This window comes from Schistocerca gregaria, chromosome 8 (assembly GCF_023897955.1).
Source record: "Schistocerca gregaria isolate iqSchGreg1 chromosome 8, iqSchGreg1.2, whole genome shotgun sequence".
Taxonomy (NCBI): Eukaryota; Metazoa; Arthropoda; class Insecta; order Orthoptera; family Acrididae; genus Schistocerca; species Schistocerca gregaria.
Genome location: NC_064927.1, coordinates 383,072,841 through 383,089,655, shown reverse-complemented (window position 1 = coordinate 383,089,655; position 16,815 = coordinate 383,072,841). Strand labels below are relative to the sequence as shown.

Sequence of the window (16,815 nt, the reverse complement as noted above, 5' to 3'; positions counted from 1 at the left end):
AACTCCTGCTCCTTCTATATGTACATCTATATTCTGCAATCCACCTTATGGTGTGTGGTGGAGCGTACTTTTCTTACCATTGACACTGCTCCATTTTCTCGCTCCAGACGGGAATGATTCGCTGGAAGAACGATTGTGGGTAGGCCTCTGTGTGAGTTCGAATCTCTTAAATTTTATCACCCTGCTACCCTTGTTTGTATCTTCTCTTTTTCGTCTATCAGTCCCATCCGGTACGCATCCCAGAATGATGAGCAATAATAAAGTATTAGTCGAACAACGGTTTTTACACTACCTTCTTTAAGCATGGACACTGAACAGAAACTGAAGTTTCTCATTATGAGAGTATCGAAGGGAGATCTGTTTTAATTGTTAAATACTATACAAAAGCTAAGATCGCACAAAATATATTTCTTATTCAAGACAAATGGTTTGAACACTCTTAGCTATCACCTTCAGGTCTTAAACGTCTTTTTTAGTCCAGCATATTGTAATATTAGTATCTGTTTCGATAGCTTAAATAAACTCACATTCGATAATCTAACCATCCAGGCTCATAAAAGCCATACAATTTGTGTAAAAATTTCTTAGATCGTCGCTGAGCAGCGACCACCTGATATTTCAAAGAATACCTTACGCGCCACGGCGCGGAATATGATTTGTTCATAAATTGTATATTTTGTGTTTCTTATTTTTTGACAGCTGAAGAATTGTAATCCTCTCTGTTACCACAGTCGTGATATTTTTACGGACGGCGGACGCGTTTATGGCGTGGTCCGCAAACACTAATTAGTTATTATAAAATATTTCTATTGTGCAGTGCTATGTAAGAATTTATGTGTGCAGCTATGATGAAATGTCGAAAATGTTAAAGGACTTTATTTAAAGAACAGCCAGCAAGATATAAAATTGAAATGTACGGAGCCTATTGTTAGAAATTCTGACTGAGGTAATTAAATTGGTTATTGTGCTCTCAAACTCTGTAGTACCTGCTTATTTCTTAAAGTATTTCTATGCTATCTATCTCCTATTAATAGCAACAGAAATAACGGTGTTTTTATAGTTTTCATACAACTACCAGGGATCGACTGCATGGCTGTTGTAATGTATTTCTTTATGCTGGACGTTGCAGTCAATCACATATTTTGTCATAGACCGTCATTTTGAAAGAGCAGGATGATAAAAATCAAGTGACCGTGAAACGACTGATGTATTAATAGCAATAAATAGGTTTTCTTTAATTTCATATTAAAATTGTTTGGCAAAGGTACATGAAATTTATGATCAGTAAAGCAAAATTTATGATCAGTAAAGTGATTATACAATAAAAAGTTTTTCTTCTCTCATTACAGTAATTCACTGCAAAATGAGAAACTGGAAAGTGCTGATTAATGGCACAAACAAAATAACGCAAGCAGACAGTTGTAGGGGAAAGTGCGTGAAATATAATTTACTACGTATGCCTCATTTTCATCTACACCGTTCTACTTATTCCAGATTTAATTTATACGGGTAGATGAAAGCCTTTCCGTCTGAGACTGTTACTGCAGCGTATATGCATCATAGCGCGATTCCTATGCAGGTATATAAGCACCGACATATAGGCAAAGGACTACGGTGGCATTCTTGTCGTTCCGACGTACGTGCGGTAAAAGCGGAAATGTGACCTGTGGTGACGTTATTACAAAATGCAACCAAACAGGACCATTTTTTGTTTTTTTTTTTCTTGGCTGCCGAAGGAAAGCACCGGTACATATCTACAGTGGTGGAAATATTTATTGCATCACTTCTTACAGTTAGTTTTTGTTACCATCATTGAATAACTCAGCTAAATTTGCCTGATTTATCTTGATTTCTATCAGAAATGTATATGCATAATAACTTTTGTCAATTTGTTTTTAGTCTTAATTTTTGTTTCTATAAAAATGCTTTTTTTATATAATTCTATACTTTCTTGAAAAATGAGTGTAAGTGGATATGTCAGCTATTCTGAAATATAAATACTAATGTCGAAAGAAACGTTACATATTAATGTTGTAACAAAACACTGATGGATTTTAGTGTGTATTGCCTCATATGAACACACTCTTGCATTTAATACTTTGTTGCTCCACCAGGCACCTTAATCACCGCTTGGCATCGTGAAGGCATTGAAAGAATTAACTTTTTAATGTACTCTTCACTCCGTTCATGAAACCACACACGCACAAGGTTAAAAAATGGTTCAAATAGCTCTGAGCACTATGGGACTTAACTTCTGAAGTCATCAGTCCCCTAGAACTTAGAACCACTTAAACCAAACTAAACTAAAGACATCACACACACCCATGCCCGAGGCAGGATTCGAACCTGCGAATAGCAGTCGCGCACGCACAAGGGTTTCCAACAACTCCCACTTATACCGTGGCTTCTTTTTGGTGACAGCATTTCCCATAACCTTCCAACAGTTCTCAATAGGATTGAGATCTGAGCTGTTTCCGGGCCACTCATACTCTAAAGCCATTTTGTAGAAGGAAAGAATTTACCTGACACGTAAAAGTACGTCATAATTAACCAAGAAAGTAATCTGCTTCATGTTTGGTGCAAATATTAGTCATAAGAGTCACCTGTCAGGCACCTGTAGGACAAGGAGCTGAGTCATCCTGAGAAATGCAATTGGAAACGTCTCCAAACTGGTCTCTAATAGTTGGTAGAAGCTTCCTTTCAAGGATGCTTATGTAGGCATCTACCTTGACAGTGCCATTGACGAAGTGCAGTCGACCTGTGTAGCAGCTTTCTTTTCTGCCGTTAATCCAAATAACCTGCCCATCTTCTCACTGCGAAGTCTCAACTCAAAATGGCAGTATAAACACTCGTTTCAGTGTAAAACCAAACGACAACAACAAAGTTGTATATTGTTGGAAAACATGAGCGAAGAAGTCAGATTATTAAGGCAAGAATATGTCAAAGTTTTGCAACAATGAGATTGGTATAACATGAAGCAAACTGCTGCAGAAAGACTAAGTAATTCATGGCGATGCAATAAATATTTCTACCACTGTTTCAGCGAATGAAGAATATGTACAGGGCAGTTAAGGCGAAACTGCCACAAGGGGTGGTGCAGCTTCATGATGAAGCACGTCGCCGTATCACAATTGTGGTAAAGCATAAGTTTCACCAAGTCAAGTGGAAGACGGTCGAGCAGCCGCCCTGTAGTTCTGATCCCTCCCCGTGCGATTACGCCTTCCGTCCCTTAAAATAGGTCTTAAGGGTCAACGCTTCTCAGCGGATGAGGATGTGCGCCAGGCAGTTGCGGACTTGTTCACGCAGCAGGACGCGGTGTACCAGACGGGTATCAACATGTTACGTCGATGGGATGACTGCTTCAGTACTCACGACGATTTTGCCTGACTCGCATACCGTTTCTGGACTGTACGGTCTTCGCACGGGAAGTTTGTGATCGTCCCTTATATATACACTCCTCGAAATTGAAATAAGAACACCGTGAATCCATTGTCCCAGGAAGGGGAAACTTTATTGACACATTCCTGGGGTCAGATACATCACATGATCACACTGACAGAACCACAGGCACATAGACACAGGCAACAGAGCATGCACAATGTCGGCACTAGTACAGTGTATATCCACCTTTCGCAGCAATGCAGGCTGCTATTCTCCCATGGAGACGATCGTAGAGATGCTGGATGTAGTCCTGTGGAACGGCTTGCCATGCCATTTCCACCTGGCGCCTCAGTTGGACCAGCGTTCGTGCTGGACGTGCAGACCGCGTGAGACGACGCCTCATCCAGTCCCAAACATGCTCAATGGGGGACAGATCCGGAGATCTTACTGGCCAGGGTAGTTGACTTACACCGTCTAGAGCACGTTGGGTGGCACGGGATACATGCGGACGTGCATTGTCCTGTTGGAACAGCAAGTTCCCTTGCCGGTCTACGAATGGTAGAACGATGGGTTCGATGACGGTTTGGATGTACCGTGCACTATTCAGTGTCCCCTAGACGATCACCAGAGGTGTACGGCCAGTGTAGGAGATCGCTCCCCACACCATGATGCCGGGTGTTGGCCCTGTGTGCCTCGGTCGTATGCAGTCCTGATTGTGGCGCTCACCTGCACGGCGCCAAACACGCATACGACCATCATTGGCACCAAGGCAGAAGCGACTCTCATCGCTGAAGACGACACGTCTCCATTCGTCCCTCCATTCACGCCTGTCGCGACACCACTGGAGGCGGGCTGCACGATGTTGGGGCGTGAGCGGAAGACGGCCTAACAGTGTGCGGGACCGTAGCCCAGCTTCATGGAGACGGTTGCGAATGGTCCTCGCCGATACCCCAGGAGCAACAGTGTCCCTAATTTATGGGAAGTGGCGGTGCGGTCCCCTACGGCACTGCGTAGGATTCTACGGTCTTGGCGTGCATCCGTGCGTCGCCGTGGTCCGGTCCCAGGTCGATGGGCACGTGCACCTTCCGCCGACCATTGGCGACAACATCGATGTACTGTGGAGACCTCACGCCCAACGTGTTGAGCAATTCGGCGGTACGTCCACCCGGCCTCCCGCATGCCCACTATACGCCCTCGCTCAAAGTCCGTCAACTGCACATACGGTTCACGTCCACGCTGTCGCGGCATGCTACCAGTGTTAAAGACTGCGATGGAGCTCCGTATGCCACGGCAAACTGGCTGACACTGACGGCGGCGGTGCACAAATGCTGCGCAGCTAGCGCCATTCGACGGCCAACACCGCGGTTCCTGTTGTGTCCACTGTGCCGTGCGTGTGATCATTGCTTGTACAGCCCTCTCGCAGTGTCCGGAGCAAGTATGGTGGGTCTGACACACCGGTGTCAATGTGTTCTTTTTTCCATTTCCAGGAGTGTATTATTAGTTCCGGTCTTCAGTCCAAACGGTAGCTTGGTGCAGCTCTCCGTGATTATCTTGTGCAAGTGTATTCATTTTTGCAAAACTTTACGTTAGACTCACTTCTTTATTGAATTCAAGCCGTGATCTCGCCCTAATATTTTTATTCCCAACACTCTCCTTCATTAGCAAATGAAATATTTCCTCGGAATGTGTGCTGTCAACCTATGCCTTCTTTTAGTCAAGTACACTACTGGCCATTAAAATTGCTACACCACGAAGAAATGCAGATGATAAACAGGTATTCATTGGACAAATGTATTATACTAGAACTGGCATGTGATTACATTTTTACGCAATTTTTACCCAGAACAACCACCTCTGGCAGTAATAACGGCATTGATACGCCTGGGCATTGAGTCAAACAGAGCTTGGATGGCGTGTACAGGTACAGCTGTCCATGCAGCTTCAACACGATACTACAGTTCATCAAGAGTAGTGGCTGGCGCATTGTGACGAGCCAGTTGCTCGGCCACCATTGACAAGAAATTTTCAGTTGGAGAGAGATCTGGAGAATGTGCTGGCCAGGGCAACAGTCGAACATTTTCTGTATCCAGAAAGGCCTGTACAGGACCTGCAACATGCGGTCGTGCAATATCCTGTTGAAATGTAGGGTTTCGCAGGGATCGAATGAAGGGTAGAGCCACGGGTCGAAACACATCTCAAATCTAACGTCCACTGTTCAAAGTGCCGTCAATGCGAACAAGAGGTGACCGACACGTGTAACCAATGGCACCCCATACAATCACGCCTGGTGATACGCCAGTATGGCGATGACGAATACGCCCTTCCAATGTGCGTTCACTGCAATGTCGCCAAACACGGATGCGACTATCATGATGCTGTAAACAGAACTTGGATTCATCCGAAAAAATGACGTTTTGCCATTCGTGCACCCATGTTCGTCGTTGAGTACACCATCGCAGGCGCTCTTGTCTGTGATGCAGCGTCAAGGGTAACCGCATCCATGGTCTCCGAGCTGATAGTTCATGCTGCTGAAACGTCGTCGAACTGTTAGTGCAGACGGTTGTTGTCTTGCAAACGTCCCCATCTGTTGACTCAGGGATCGAGACGTGGCTGAACGATCCGTTACAGCCATGCGGATAAGATGCCTGTCATCTCGACTGCTAGTGATACGAGGCTGTTGGGATCCTGCACGGCGTTCCGTATTACCCTCCTGAACGCAACGATTCCATATTCTGGTAACAGTCATTGGATCTCTACCAACGAGAGCAGCAATGTCGCAATACGATAAATCGCAATGGCGATAGACTACAATCCGACCCTTATCAAAGTCGGAAACGTGATGGTACACATTTCTCCTCCTTACACGAGGCATCACAACAACGTTTCACCAGGCAACGCCGGTCAACTGCTGTTTGTGTATGAGCACGTTGTAGGTGTCGCCACCGGCACCAACCTTGCGTGAATGCTCTGAAAGCTAATTATTTGCATATCACTGCATCTTCTTCCTGTCGGTTAAATTTCCCGTCTGTAGCACATCATCTTCGTGGTGTAGCAGTTTTGATGGCCAGTAGTGTATATATGACTGATAGGTAATGTTTACTTCGTGAGACTCTAGCACTGAGAGACATTCAAATAGGTCCTACGTTAAAGTTAATTTTGTTGCTTAATATACCGAGTAACATAGTGAACCAAAACGTTGGACTTTTCTTCAGCTGTATATCTTTTTTAGATTTTCAACGCTAACTGCCGCAAGGCTTAATATTGAGCATTTAAGCAAGACAGTTTCTTTGCTTTCACAGGCACGCTCCTTCTTAGTATTCTGCTGGCGGCCAGCCTGGGCGGTTCCGTCTACATGTGGGCCCACGACGTCTACAAGAGGACTCTTCAGGACGTGAGTACTGCCCAAAGAACTTCGTAGTGGTAGCTCGTTGCTCTTTTCGACGTAAAGAATACGCAAACTACTTTCTCTTGTTGTTACAAGATTGAGTTCTTGAAGCAGAGTAGTATTTGACGCTATAGGCATCACTACTACACTAAAACTTACACCCTCTTCAGCATGAATCAACAACAGCTGCACGATTTCACAATGTAGCTCCAGTACCGTACTTCAGCGCGCTTGTACCATGTCTGAAGCCGTACTCCGGAACATCCTCCATCTTCCATCCAAACGAAACTCCAGCAGTCTACCACCCGACAACGGTATCCTCCCGTCAGAGACGGTATAAGCCGCAAGCGACACAAGCCATCGCTTCTGTCGCCGAGTTGTAAGGAGCGCCAGAGGCGCCACAGCGGTATAATATTTCTGTCCAAGACGGATCACTATCATTACCGGCTGCATCGGGCGCCAAGTTGAGAGGGAATCCGGAGTTCAAGATACGCATACAGTGCGTAGCACAATAAGTAGGGATAACAGACACGGGTGAAAGTGTATAAGGGGGAGGAGGGGGTGCCAAATGTTAGGTTTCTTAGGAGGAAAAATGTTCTCGAACCGCTCTGCCGTCTTGGTCCCAGTGTATTCCATAAGATAAAAATACTGTCCGTTATCGCACATTGTGGCTCCTTTCTTTGGTTCGAGACAATATGTTACGCCCATCTAGAAAGAATGCGTGACAACAGGTGGCCAAAATTAATTTGAAGAGGGAAGAGGGGACAGGCACTTGGAATATGGAACGCAGTAGTTATCTGTGAGGCAACGGCGTCCAGAGACCTTCAGGAAGGAAATTGGCCGGACAGAAAGACGTGCAAAATGGGAACCGAGAACTAGCTACAGCCGTAAATAACAAAAATGGTTCAAATAGCTCTAAGCACTATGGGACTTAACATCTGAGGTCATCAGTCCCCTAGACTTAGAACTACTTAAACCTAACGACATCACACACATCCATGCCCGAGACAGGACCGAACCTGCGATCGTAGCAGCAGCGCGGTACTGTGCTGAAGCGCCTAGAACCGCTCGGCCACAACGGCCGGCCGTAAATAACACTCGCCTTGTTATTGTGAGAAGACAGTACAGTATGAACTTATTCCTTGTTCCCCAATTAAGTAGCATTACTATCCTTCACGTTAAGTCCTAAAATGGTTCCACGAGGCACTCGAGGGGAACAGCCTGCACTGTGACTATCACAATTCACAAACGCTTGGTGTTTACACTAGTGTCAGATTTTATGCCTATGTGCATACCCTACTGGCCATTAAAATTGCTACACCACGAAGAAGACGTGCCACAGACGCGAAATCTGACCGACAGGAAGAAGATTCTGTGATACGCAAATGATTAGCTTTTCAAAGCATTCACACAAGGTTGGAGCCGGTGGCGATACCTACAACGTGCTTACATGAGGAAAGTTTCCAACCGATTTCTCATACACAGACTGCAGCTGACCGGCGTTGCCTGGTGAAACGTTGTTGTAAGGAGGAGAAATACGTACCATCACGTTTCCGACTTTGATAATAGTCGGATTGTAGCCTATCGCGATTGCCGTTTATCGTATCGCGACATTGCTGCTCGCGTTGGTCGAGATACAATGACTGTTACCAGAATATGGAATCGGTGGGTTCAGGAGGTTAATACGGAACGCCGTGCTGGATCCCAACGGCCTCGTACCACTAGCAGTCGAGATGACAGGCATCTTATCCGCTTGGCTGTAACGGATCGAGCACCCACGTCTCGATCCCTGTACCAACAGATGGGGACGTTTGCAAGACAACAACCATCTGCACGAACAGTTCGACGACGTTTACAGCATCATGGACTATCAGCTCGGAGACCTTGGCGCTGCATCACAGACAGGAGCGCCAGCGATGGTGTACTCTACGACGAACCTGGATGCACGAATGGCAGAATGTCATTTTAATCGGATGAATCCAGGTTCTGTTTACAGCATCATGATTGATCGCATCCGTGTTTGGCGACATCGCGGTGATCGCACATTGGAAGCGTGTTTTCGTCATCGCCATACTGGCGTATCACTCGGCGTGATGGTATGGGGTGCCATTGGTTTCACGTCTCGGTCACCTCTTGTTCGCATTGACAGCACTTTAAACAGTGAACGTTACATTTCAGATGTGTTACGACCCGTTGCTCTACGCTTCATTCGATCCCTGCGAAACCATACATTTCTGCAGGATAATGCACTACCGCATGTTGCTGGTTCTGTACGGGCCTTTCTGGATACAGAAAATGCCCGACTTCTGCCCTGGCCAGCACATTCTCCAGATCTCTCACCAATTGAAAACGTCTGGTCAATGGTGGCCGAGCAACTGGCTCGTCACAAGTCACTACTCTGGACGAACTGTGGTATCGTGTTGAAGCTGCATGGGCAGCTGTCCCTGTACACGCCATCCAAGATGTGTTTGACTCAATGCCCAGGCGTATCAAGGCCGTTATTACGGCCACTGGTGGTTGTTCTGGGTACTGATTTCTCAGGATCTACGCACCCAAATTGTGTGAAAATGAAATCACATGTCAGTTCTAGTATAATATATTTTTCCAATGAATACCCGTTTATCATCTGTATTTCTGCTTGGTGTAGCAATTTTAATGGCCAGTAGTGTATTTATATTTGAGATTCGTAACTGCTGTTAACCACAAATTTCTGGAATTTTAAATAGAAGAAATGCTCTTTTTGTCAACCACTGTATTCCATTCGTGTGCTGTGTTTTTCCAGTACAACCCGAAATTTCTTTGTCAGGTACGAACCTAACGGATCTCTGAGTTAGTTTAGTAGTCCCACTGTTATTATTTTCATCTCATGGCTTACAATATAGAGAGTTATATCAGTTGTGTATATAGATACATAAAAAATCTAATATTACTTATTGTATACTAAACATAACCTAAGAAAGATAAGCTCATTCACAAAAAAACTCACTAGCAACAGGTAACTTGTTGTCACTTTGAAACGCTCTCTTGTTTTGATTCAGAATTACATAAGTAGGCCTGCTCCTCAGTAGTTCACACTGCAGTGGCGGAACAGGTGCTCCTACTAGCGCTAAATGTCTTAAACAGCTCTTTGTTCGACACAATCCGCTATTCGATACTACCTCACTTTCCCCCACGCAAGTTGCACGTGCGTAACAAACTGTAAAGTTACATTGAGCATTGCATCTATATCCACACACATACTCTGCAAGCCACCGTACAGTGCATGGTGGCTGTTACTCTGTACAACTATTAGTAATTTCCTCACCTCTTCCATTGGCAAATAGAGTGAGGGAAAAGTCACTATTTTTATGCCTCCGTATGGGCCCTAATCTGTCATGTCGTATCTTCGTGGACCTTACGCGAAATGTACGTTGTCGGCAGTAGCATCCTTCTGCAATTCACTTCAAATGCCAGTTCTCAATTCTCTAAATTTTGCGCCCTCCTTTACAGATAACCAACACTTTCCTAAAATTCTCCCAATAAACTGAAGCACTGACAGAGCACTGAAAGACCTGAGTCGAAACAACGTCCCGGGAGTAGACAATACTCCATTAGAACTACTGACAGCCTTGGGAGAGCCAGTCCTGACAAAACTCTACCATCTGGTGAGCAAAATGTATGAGACAGGCGAAATTCCCTCAGACTTCAAGGAGAACATAATAATTCCAATCCCAAAGAAAGCAGGTGTTGACAGATGTGAAAATTACCGAACTATCAGTGTAATAAGTCACGGCTGCAAAATACTAACGCGAATTCTTTACAGACGAATGGAAAAACTGGTAGAAGCCAACCTCGGGAAAGATCAGTTTGGATTCCGCAGAATTGTTGGAGCACGTGAGGCAATACTGGTCCTACGGCTTATCTTAGAAGCTAGATTAAGAAAAGGCAAACCTACGCTTCTAGCATTTGTGTACTTAGGGAAAGCTTTTGACAATGTTGACTGGAATACTCGCTTTCAAATTCTGAAGGTGGCATGGTTAAAATACAGGGAGCGAAAGGCTATTTACAATTTGTACAGAAACCAGATGGCAGTTATAAGAGTCGAAGGACATGATTGGGATGTAGTGGTTGGGAAGGGAGTGATACAGGGTTGTAGCCTGTCCCCGATGTTATTCAATCTGCATATTGAGCAAGCAGTAAAGGAAAATTCGGAGTAGGTATTAAAATCCATGGAGAAGAAATAAAAACTTTGAGGTTCCCCGATGATATTGTAATTCTGTCAGAGAAACAAAGGACTTGGAAGAGCAGTTGAACGGAATGGACAGTGTCTTGAAGGGAGGATATAAGATGAACATCAACAAAAGCAAAATGAGCATAATGGAATGTAGTCGAGTTAACTCGGGTGATGCTGAGGGAATTAGATTAGGAAATGGGACACTTAAAGTAGTAAAGGAGTTTTGCTGTTTGGGGACAAAATAACTGATGATGGTCGAAGTAGAGAGGATATAAAATGTAGATTGGCAATGGCAAGGAAAGAGTTTCTGAAGAAGAAAAATTTGTTAACATCGAGTATAGATTTAAATGTCAGGAAGTCGTTTCTGAAAGTCTTTGTATGGAGTGTAGCCATGTATGGAAGTGAAACATGGACGATAAATAGTTTAGACAAGAAGAGAATAGAAGCTATCGAAATGTGGTGCTACAGAAGAATGATGAAGATTAGATGCGTAGAGCACTAATGAGGAGGTATTGAATAGAATTTGGGAGAAGAGGAGTTTGTGGCACAACTTGACTGGAAGAACGGATCGGTTGGTAGGACATGTTCTGAGGCATCAAGGGATCACCAATTTAGTATTGGAGGGTAGCGTGGAGGGGAAAAATAGTAGAGGGAGACCAAGAGATGAATACACTAAGCAGATTCAGAAGGATGTAGGCTGCAGTACGTACTGGGAGATAAAGCAGCTTGCACAGGATAGAGTAGCATGGAGAGCTGCATCAAACCAGCCTCAGGACTGAAGCCCACAACAACAACGACAAACCGAAGTCGACCATTCGCCTTTCCTACCACCATCCGCACACGCTGCATCCGTTTCATATTTCTCTGTAACGTTAATCCCAGATATTTAAACATTGTCAATGCATCAAGCAGGACGCTACTAATGCTGTATTCAAACATTACGGTTTTCTTTTTGTACTCATCCGCATTAACTTACATTTTTCAACATTTAAAGGTGGCTGCCATTCGTCACACAAACTACCAGTTTTGTCTAAATCATCTTCTATCCTCCTAAAGTCACTCAACTTCGGCACCTTACTGCTCACCACAGTATCATCAGTATACAACCGCAGACTGCTGCCCACACTGTCCGAAAATCATTTATATATGTAGAGAACAACAGCAGCCCTATCACACTTCCCAGGGGCCCTCCTGACAATACCCTTATTCATGATGAAGACTCGCCGCCGAAGACAACATACTGGGTTGTATTACTTAAGAAGTATGCGAGCCATTCACATATCTATGAACCTATTCCATATACTCATACCTCCGTAAAGTCTGCGGTGGGCAACGTGTCAAATGCTTCCCGTAAATCTAGAAATGTGGAATCTGCCTGTTGCCCTTCATCCATAGTTCGCAGTATATCATGTGATAAAAGGGCAAACTGAGTTTCGCGCAATCCATACTTTCTGAAACTGTGCTGATCCGTTGACATAAGCTTTTCGGTCACTAGGAAATTAATTATAGTCGAACTCGAAATATGTTCAAAAATTCTGCACCAAAGCGATGTTTAGGATATTGGTCTGTAATTTTGCGGGTCTGTTGTTTTACCCATCTTGTATACAGGAGTCACTTGCGCTTTTTCCCAGACGCTTGGGACTTTGTACTGGGCGAAAGATTCGCGATAAATGCAAGCTATGTAAGGGGCCAATGCCGTAGAGTACTTTTTGAAAAACCGAATTGGGATTCCATCCGGGCCTAGAGACTTATTTGTTTTCAATTCTCAGTTGTTTGTCTACGCCAGGGATCGTTATTACAGTAACGGGTGTTTGCACGGTTCTCCAGCGTGGACCATTTCTTAAACGCAAAATTTAAAAGTTTGACTTTCATTTTGCTTAATTCTACTGTCACACTTGATTGGTCAACGAGTTACTCGCTGGAATTACATTGGAAAAGTTTAATAGTAACTGACCCTTGTTATTTAGAAGGCTATAAGAAGTCATGTGGAGTTATGGTATGGAAACTGCCGCGTAGGTCTCATAGGATGCATAACAAACACATAGAACTATCAAGTTGACAGACGATGATTATGGTTTGTAGACGTGCATTCATGCCTGTTTTCATAATCCATTTAGAAAAATATTAGTTCCTCCACGTTCGGAGGTTGGTGCTATTCGTCAGATGCATTCATTTAATGAAACGCCGCTTCAGTTGCTAACAGGTACTTTGTTAAGTCCACGATCGGTTTCGGCCATTACAGTCTGACCATTTTCAAGTGGATCCGGAAACTGTGATGTTAAGAAACAACGTCAAAAAATGGTTCAAATGGCTCTGAGCACTATGGGACTTAACATCTATGGTCATTAGTCCCCTAGAACTTAGAACTACTTAAAGCTAACTAACCTAAGGATATCACACAACACCCAGTCATCACGAGGCAGAGAAAATCCCTGACCCCGCCGGGAATCGAACCCGGCAATCCAGGCGTGGGAAGGGAGGACGCTGCCGCACGACCACGAGCTGCGGACAAACAACGTCAAATTCTTAATAAATTATCTGTTAGCAACTGATGTGGCTTTCATTAATTTAGGTGCGTGTTTTGCTGGTTGCCTCTCTCTTACTCAAGTTATCGGTACATAAACTCTCAACATGAAACATTGTTGGAACATAAACTGCACAGCTTATGGTTTGATGAAACATGATCTTGTCTTTACATCTCGCTGTAAGGGCACAGCAGTCTTGTAGGAAACGAGGAGGCGTGTGAAGCAATTCTCAAGTGGGAACGTTTCATCAGAACAGAACAGATGCCACAGAAAATAAATACACGAGTGAACTGGCTATCAGGCCCTAGTGGCCGAGTGGCTCTAGGCGCTACATTCTGGAAACGCGCGACCGCTACGGTCGCAGGTTCGAATCCTTTCTCAGGCATGGATGTGTGTGAAGTCCTTAAGTTAGTTAGGTTTAAGTATTTCTAAGTTATAGGGGACTGATGACCTCAGAAGCTAAGTCCCATAGTGCTCAGAGCCATTTGAACCATCTGAACTGCCTACGTAATCTTTGGCGATGGGGCAGTTTAATAAAAAGTTCCCCGTTAACTTGCCGTGTCATATTTGGAATAAAGTCCAAACCTTTCGATGACTTTCTCCATCATCGTAGTCAGGGCCCAAGTCTGACTGTTACGAAACTGACAAAGCTGTTACTTTTGTGCCCAGAGGACGGTATTCGATTGACTGGATTGCGACATGATATCTCGGAGATGCCGCATGTTGAGTTGGTGCCCTCTATGACCGTAAACTGCGTTTGCAATTTCTGTCCAGTGTCGCTTGTTCTTGGGTATCGCACGAACCACGCAAGACCTTTGGGGAATGATTATTCCAAGGAATGCTTGGATAAGGTTTAATAGAATAAGAACAGGCCGTGCTTGGTGCACCTCCATGAGGCATAGGTGAAGTATACCGATATCTGCGTCTGCTGTGAGGAACATGGACAAGCTGAAGACCTATTAGCGCAAGAGTGCAAAGAAATATCAAGGAGCTATGAGAAATCTGCAGTCGATACTATCATTACCTGGATGACTACACTGATCATAAAAATCTAATACAAAATTGCATTACTTCCAGAGAGGGTGTTTAAAAATGTGTCACACATCCCTACGGGAGCTAGTATTGGTTAAATCTAGAATAAAAGTTCGTATAATGATATGTCCGTAAACCAGTATCTGTTGAGATACGGACAATTTCACTTGTGATGAGTGATGTGTAAGCTGTCTTACTGTTGCAGTTCATAGCTCATGTCTGAATGGCTATAATTTCCTGGATACTGTTTCAGGCGTTGATAGCAGTCATAGCAGCGCAACGATCTGCTACGTCAGACAGTTGAGGTTGTGCAGCCCGCACAATATCTTATCAGAACAAGAGCAGTGATTCCGCGCAGTGTGAACAAACTTTACTGTAAACAGGGTAATGGGAGCCTACTATTCCAAGAGGGAAATGGCAGACAGGGTATTCTGTTACGGCTTAGCCAATGGCAGAAACCGCTGGACCCGTGAACTGTATGCCGAACGATATCCACAACGGGCCATCCCATCTGCAAGAGTGTTCAATGGGCTGTTCCGGTGATCTGCAGACAATGATTCGCAACCGGATCAACGGATCGCGACAGGGCTCACTCAGTTTGCACGCCAAAGATGGAGGAGCAGATGACAACACGCACGAGTGCGCACGTGAAAATCTTCGACGGGTCACTAAGGCGAGGCATCAAGATCGCTTCAGTATGTATGAGCACAAATTATCGGTGATAAACTCTTAGGACCACACACTTTATCAAACATTAACAGGTCCTGCGTATCGCCGATTTCTGCGCGGTAAATTAGCGGCGTTATTCGAGAGCGTTACCCTTGCAAGAAGATAATGGCCGACCCCGAACTGATTCGAAACAGGATTCTTGATTCCCATTAGCTGTTACCGCATTTATACGCCAAGGGGCTCGGGTTCGATTCCCAGCTGGGTCGGAGATTTTCTCCGCTCAGGGACAGAGTGTTGTGTTGTCCTCATTATCATTTCATCATCATCAGTGGAAGGCAACGGGAAACCACCACTGGAATCACTCCCCTAGACACTCCTACGGTGGCCCGCACTGACGAGGCTTCCCCCATGACAAGACCTGCCATACGGCAGAACACAAAGGTTTTACATGCAGTAGGAATGGTTAAAAATGTTTGATATTCGCATAATGTAAGTACAGTACCAGCAAAGTTGCAATTTTCAAGCATGAATAATAAGATTATGTAGGTAGGAAAAACTTATAGCAAATGTTTTGAAGATATTTATACTGGGTAATGGTTGATTAGACAGTTTTCTGTTTGTTCTTTCATGTAGTTTTATTTGTCCTGCAGTTTCTTGGGAGTAGTTTTCTCCTTACTTCTCATTGTAACATAAGTTTCAGTTTCAACAACCTTTAATGCCTCTAACAGATGGAATATGTTGGGATGGGAACAGTAAAATTGAGCGCTCAGTTTATAATGGAATGCCTCACAGCAATTAATAGTTCGTTCAGGACTTCGAGGGGGCCCTGAAAGTAATGCATCACATTTTTTTTCGTCAACAGTTCTTTATTGAACGTAATGAGAATTACACACACGAAAGAATAGTGTATTATCTGTACATCATATTTTTTCACGTAATCTCCATCCCATTCTATGACCTTCCTCCAGCGCGAAACAAGGGCGTGAATGCCCTGTCGGTACTAATTCTTGTTCCGGTGGCGGAGCCAGTGCTTCACTGTGTGAATCACCTCCTCATTGTCCTCAAAATGTCTTCCACGAATGGCATCTTTTAACGGCCATAACAAGTGGAAACTTGCTGCAACATGTGAGGTGTGACAGCCGTGGGTGGTCTGCCCGACCGCTGCAAATCGTGGAGCACCGCCGAACCGTCTTCTGATGACCTCACCCTCCGTGCCCAGCGACTAACTGTACATTGTTCGACAGCAGATGCTCCATGAACTTTGCACAAGCATTTGTAAATGTTCCCCACAGTTTCTTTCTCTGCAGTGAGAAATCCGACGACGGCACGTTTCTTGTAGCGTACATCACCTATAGACACCATTTTGAAACTGTCCTGCAGCTACACTATCTGTCGGAAGTGACGGAAACTTGGCGCGCTCACTCAGGAGAGTTCAGATAATACATACATCACGTTTCGCATTTTCAGCTGAGAAAAAAAAGGGGTGCATTACTTTCTGGACAACCTTCATACTACTAAAGTCGGCCTACATAATCTGGGGGGAGGTCGTTATCTGGAAGAATATCATCCAGATTTTGATTATTATGTTTACAGGGCGTTAAGTTTTCAAC

The 16,815-nt window shown here is 44.4% G+C and overlaps 1 protein-coding gene across 1 annotated transcript in view; it reads left to right on the top strand.

The window, feature by feature from the left end:
* LOC126284820 (lysosome membrane protein 2-like) overlaps positions 1-16,815 on the top strand; it is a 202,698-nt gene that overhangs the window by 102,631 nt on the left and 83,252 nt on the right. The window contains exon 2 of the mRNA XM_049984030.1: positions 6,681-6,772. Within this exon, the coding sequence (XP_049839987.1) occupies positions 6,681-6,772 (92 nt within the window). The remainder of the gene's footprint in view (positions 1-6,680; positions 6,773-16,815) is intronic.